The sequence below is a fragment of the Frankliniella occidentalis genome, unplaced genomic scaffold (genome assembly GCF_000697945.3).
Source record: "Frankliniella occidentalis isolate FOCC.00 unplaced genomic scaffold, Focc_3.1 Scaffold153, whole genome shotgun sequence".
NCBI classification, from domain to species: Eukaryota; Metazoa; Arthropoda; class Insecta; order Thysanoptera; family Thripidae; genus Frankliniella; species Frankliniella occidentalis.
The window spans coordinates 309,232-314,866 of record NW_026267280.1 but is presented as its reverse complement, the minus strand read 5'-3'; the positions used below and the strand labels follow the sequence as shown (position 1 = coordinate 314,866).

Sequence of the window (5,635 nt, the reverse complement as noted above, 5' to 3'; positions counted from 1 at the left end):
CAAATATTATCTACCTTTTCATTTTCAAAGAAAAAAAGATGCATGACATTTTTTTAATGTTGTAATTGATGGCAGTAAGGATGGTGCTTTCCCTCTTGACTTGAACCAGTGAAATAAAGCAAGTGAAGCAAAGGATATTGTGGTGCTAGCAGTTTACAGCAGGTAACAGGACACCATGCAGTATGGGAGCAATATTGCTTACATCGTTTGTTTTCTGTTTTATTTGCACACAATACTGGAGAGCACATACATCATCCTTGTTTGATGCTTTTATATTGCACTTGCTTACATTGTTCGTCTGACTTAAAATGTGTATGCCAGTACTATTTTCCTGTTTACACTTTATCATTAACTTTCTCAAGAATATAGATTGTTTTAAAACTATAGTTTAGATGTAGTTATGTCCTAGCCGCATCTTTGGCATATGTATGTAGTCAAGAGGTTATTTACTTAACGCCAGTGTGGTTTTGGACTAATTACATTGTAATCCTTGACTTGTTTTTCTTGCATTTTTGGTTGATGTGTTTATTTTATTTTAAGTCAAACACCTTTTTCCAATTTTGAAAATGGAAAGTGTGGGTGTGGCATAGAATCGACTGCCCGTTTTGCAGGGTTCTATGAAACTCCTCTCTTTAATCCCCTGTAAATTTTGGGTGTGGCTTGGATTTGGATGAATCTGTAGCTCTTTAGATTTGAATTTGATTCTAATGCCATTATGAAGTCTCTGAATTTTAGCTTTACAAGTTGAAAGTCTTACTAATGCCCTTTCAGATATTGATTTAAAATGACAGGATAGTAGTGTTTCCTCTCTCATAACTTACATGTACAGTGTATTTGTGTACTCAATCTCATCATGCTAGTTGATACAAGCTGGACATAGGCACATTCACTTATTTGTATTTTCAAAAATATTTGTTTTAAGAGTAGATGTTGCAGTATATCCTTTTTAATAGGTGGAAGTTGTAAATATTTGAAGTAAGGACAGTCGTGTATAAAGAGGGCCTAATTTTATTTTGCTGGTTCCAGAATAGCGATTTACCTTCAGTTCTTTGGACTGCATGCAAAATTTCCCTGAAATAGGGCCAATTTTCCTCATTTTTATTCAGTGGCATGATTATGACATGAGGATGTGGTTAGTGATTGGTCTTGCTTCTAACATATTATGCAATATTATTGAGGCATCTTTCTCTCTTTGTTCACAGGAGTGGTCTCTTAAATTTCTGTGCAGTAGCAATGGCTCTAAACAATTTGGGTTACAAGGCTGTTGGAATAAGGATTGACAGTGGTGATTTAGCTTATCTGTCAAATAGAGCAAGAGAAACCTTCACTCTAGTCGCTGACAAGTATGACTTGCCCTGGTTTGCCAAACTAACCATTGTTGCTTCTAATGACATCAATGAAGAAACAATTTTGAGCTTGAATGAGCAAGGTCATAAGATCGACTGCTTTGGCATTGGAACTCATCTAGGTACAAAACAAAATCATACAATTTATTTCATGTGTTTATTTTACATGTCTTGAATAAACTACATAGTTTCTATTTTGCAGTTACTTGTCAGCGTCAGCCAGCCCTAGGTTGTGTTTACAAAATGGTTGAGATAAACGGTCAGCCTCGTATTAAGTTGAGTCAAGAGGTTGCTAAAGTAACAATGCCAGGTTGTAAAAGTGCCTACCGACTTTATGGAGCAAATGGTATGTTTATTCAAAGTCTTTGTAACTTTCTGTTGGTAGTAAAATTGTACCTTACTACATCCATGTTGTACAGGACATGCGTTAATTGATCTCCTGCAAAGATCTGTTGAAAACCCTCCTCAAGTTGGTGAGAAAGTGTTGTGTCGACATCCATTTGAAGAATCCAAACGGGCATATGTGATTCCTACACATGTTGAGGAGCTGTACAAGGTGTGTGATTCTTTTTTCTTATCTCTTTTACTGTAAGGCTGTTACAATTTCGTTTTTTCTGAAAAGATCTAATTGACACTGCAATTGCAGGTATATTGGAAAGATGGAAAAATCGTTCAGAATCAGCCAACTTTAGAAGGAATCCGGGAGAGGGTTCAGACCTCATTGAGAACGTTACGACAGGATCATAAGCGTAACCTGAATCCTACTCCTTACAAGGTACAACAAAATTATTTCAATTTTCCACTTGAAGCTAGCAAACAGCAGATAATTATTGTTACAAATATGATACTGACTAATTTTTCTATTCCAGGTCGCAGTGAGTGATGAGTTGTACAATTTCATTCATGATTTATGGCTTCAAAACGCACCAATTGGTGAGCTTTTCTGAGATTAGTTGTTGCCCAACAGGGCAACACACATTTGTTTCTTCAAAACCATCCATGTACTGGCTTCAGACTATTGACTTTGTTTTTAAAACTCCATGTTCTAAGATTTTTATCAATTCTCGGTGTTGGGAACATGTTCTTCTGAAACCTATCCAAAATTAAGCTGTTAAAGCTGTTATAAAGTCTATATTGAGAATGCATGTTAAACGCATGTTCAATCAACAAACATGTACTTATTCCTAGAGGTGCTCGCACCAGATTTGACTTCGTCTTATTTTTCATGTCCTGAATGTGACTCGTCTATTTCTCTCACATTCCTAGTTTTTGGAGGGAATGGTCATGATCCTTTAGTAGACCTACTAAAATCAGTGGCAGTGGCTAGCTAGTACTTACCTTGATGTCCCTCCCTAATCGTTAACTAGGAGCTGTAAACTTTTTACATTTTTTGTTTTTAGTTGGAAGTACTGTATTCCCGTTAGAGGGGTACAATTACTCTTTTAGCATTGATGCATAATAATGCTACGTTTCAGTGCTACTAAAACTTTTCTTAAGGACCTATCTGTCTTGTTTTTACGGGTGCTGGCTTCAGCATTGTTAAAACCTCTGCAAGGTAACATACCTCAAATGCATGCATAAACAAAACACAACAGCTTTTGTGCTTACAATCTTCTCTGCCAGTTTACTTATTACATGTTTAACTGTATTTTAAGAGATATGTTGCTTTACATTTTAAGACTGTCTTTCAGAGTACGCACAAATAATATTTTTGTCGTTGGATTTCATGATTTTAAAGGTGCTGGCAGTGCTTTTGTGAACACAGTTATTGCATCTTTTTACAAAGAATTTCAGAACTGATCAGGTATCTGAAGAGGTGTACACAGGTATCTAGTCAATGCACAATAATTTTATTTTGGCTGTCTTTTCATTGGCATTTCTGTTCCATTCGAAATTACAACCTCAGATTGTTTTTTTTACTGACCATTTTTTAAATGCATCTATTCAATCACATTCCACTGTGTTAAATTGAATCCTTTTTAGACAATTTTCATTTATTACTCATTCAAGCAAAGCTCAACCACAGCTTGTCTTTTTACTTAAGCATTTGCAGTAGTAACGTTCAGTGTTTTCAATGAACAAATGAAGCAGTGCCCATGCCTCCTCATAATTTCACCCTTTCCCCAATTTTTCTTTTCAATTGGTTGGGTTTTCCATTCTTACCACTTTTATGATCTCTCATGATACGTACTGTATTTTAAAATCATGGCAATATGTGTTACCAAGAGCAACTAATGTTCAAAGACAGATATTAAGTATCTATGTTATCAGTTTGATTCGCCCAGAAACATTACTTATTGTCCACAACCTGTTCAATTCATTCCTTTATTTTGTAAATTGGAATCAATTGAGATTTTGGAAAACCTTACTAGTCCTACTCATGTTTTAGCTGCAATCTAGCTGTGTGTCCATCACTGTTACATTTAATTGTTTAAAGTGAAAGTATTCATGTTTTAATTTTCTAAATTTGCCATCAAACTGTGATGTGAGATGTAGCGGAACAACTATGTATCTAGTCTTTCACTTCATAATATTCGGTTTTGATGTTTTTTTACACTTACTTGCTGTAAAGGTATGATAGTTCTGCTATGATTTCTTAGTTTTTTGACAAGTCTTACTGTTTGTTTCGTGTTGACTATAAAGAAAATAATTGTATTTGATAAAGAACCAAAAGAAATGTCTAGTAAAGGCAACTTTTTGTCATGGAATATTTTATACCACCTCTTGTTCATGCTCATCATAAGGTTGTTACACATTAGAAGTCAGATCTTAATAGAGTTTAGTTATATTAAAAGGATTTTGTCCAGAATATTTTGAAAATAAATTTTTAACTCAAATTTTTGATTGATTCAAAAAATTTATAAAGAATAAAAATAGGAAAAGAATCAAATTTTTGTTATAGCAGTGTTACAATTTTATCTCTTGTTACGAGAGAAATGAGTCAAGTATTTCTTAATTGCTCTCTGGCTGGCCAAGAAACACCGAGAAGTGTCTCTCTGTATTGCTTAATTGTGTATTTTACGGCGAATATCCGGTGGGCGTTGAATCCCGACATTCGCCTGGATAAAGTCCGGAGTCACCGGACTCTTCCGGCGAATGTTGTGAAAGAGCTGGTAGAATATGTTTCCACATTCGCCGAGGGGCCTTTGGCGAATGTAGTACCGTTTTAGGATTATCTGTTGAGAGTGCATTTAGGGATTGATTGGAATATCTGGCAAGTTTTGACAAATGTTAAGTATTTTATTCTTTCTTACGATTCGTGCAGTTCTCTCAAGATGGCGAGTGCACACTGTACATATTGTGTTTCCCGTACATTGTCTTGAGGTTTAATTGGAATGTTCATTTTGTCTTAGGTCATGTTCTCGTACAAATTAGAAATGAAGTTCAAAAGATTAGAGCTAGAGCAATATCTAATACTCAGTGCCCATGGTTCTTTCTTGCCATATGGACCACATAAGTATACAATGTAAGTGACATTTAGTGTACAAATTATCTATAGACAGAATATATATTCAGCGATAATGTCCATGTTCTCCACCAAATGACGGTGATAGTATTGTCATTCCTAGCCATGTTCCATTTATATGGAACTCACAGTTTAACTTACGACCAGTGTCTGCAAAAAAGCTTCCCACTTTTGAGAACAGCCATTTAGTTGATTCCATATCAAGTTATTTACCAAAAACATAACTGGCATAAATTTTGAATTTTTCAACAAACTTGTTTGAAAATTTGTAATATAGATTTGGTCTGGTTATGTATGTGGAACTATCAAATGTTCAAGTGTACTTCACGTAATATTCAATGTTAGTACATTGAATTTTTTGTAAAAATTAAGTAATAGATGAATACTTTGTAGGCACTGTAATATACATACAAGTGTGATTAAAGTACAGTATTTTAGGAAGATGTGTTTTATTTGGGGAAGAAGAATGGGGCCAGCACAGCACGGCTCACGCAACGTGGCTCACGACAACATGCATACCTATTTTTGATCAGGGACTATCTCTGCATTTTGAAAAATGAAGGCCGCCTCACGATCCGGGACTTGTCACAAATTTGTTGGTTTATTTGAAATAAAACAAAATAAGGAGATTTTAACCCACATCGCACCAGGAACTTAAAGTATCGCCCATAATTGTGGTGAGACTCCAGAAAGTGCGTCCGTCATTAATTTGCCGTTACGAATCTTGCCACTGCAAAGGGCTAATAGCGCCCGAATGGCGGGCAACATTTTGCGTACAGTGCATCCGTGTATACTAAAAGATGTGGGCCCAGCGTGAGTCAGC

At 35.6% G+C, this 5,635-nt stretch overlaps 1 protein-coding gene across 2 annotated transcripts in view; it reads left to right on the top strand.

Annotated features, from left to right (window-relative positions):
• Window positions 1–5,253, top strand: part of LOC113208709 (nicotinate phosphoribosyltransferase) — a 22,259-nt gene extending 17,006 nt beyond the window's left edge. For both annotated transcript variants that reach the window (XM_052271199.1, XM_052271198.1), the window contains 5 exons: window positions 1,203–1,468; window positions 1,549–1,692; window positions 1,766–1,902; window positions 1,993–2,121; window positions 2,216–5,253. In XM_052271199.1, coding sequence (XP_052127159.1) covers window positions 1,203–1,468; window positions 1,549–1,692; window positions 1,766–1,902; window positions 1,993–2,121; window positions 2,216–2,293 — 754 coding nt within the window. In that variant the 3' untranslated portion in view covers window positions 2,294–5,253. The remainder of the gene's footprint in view (window positions 1–1,202; window positions 1,469–1,548; window positions 1,693–1,765; window positions 1,903–1,992; window positions 2,122–2,215) is intronic.
• The last annotated feature ends 382 nt before the right edge of the window (window positions 5,254–5,635 follow it).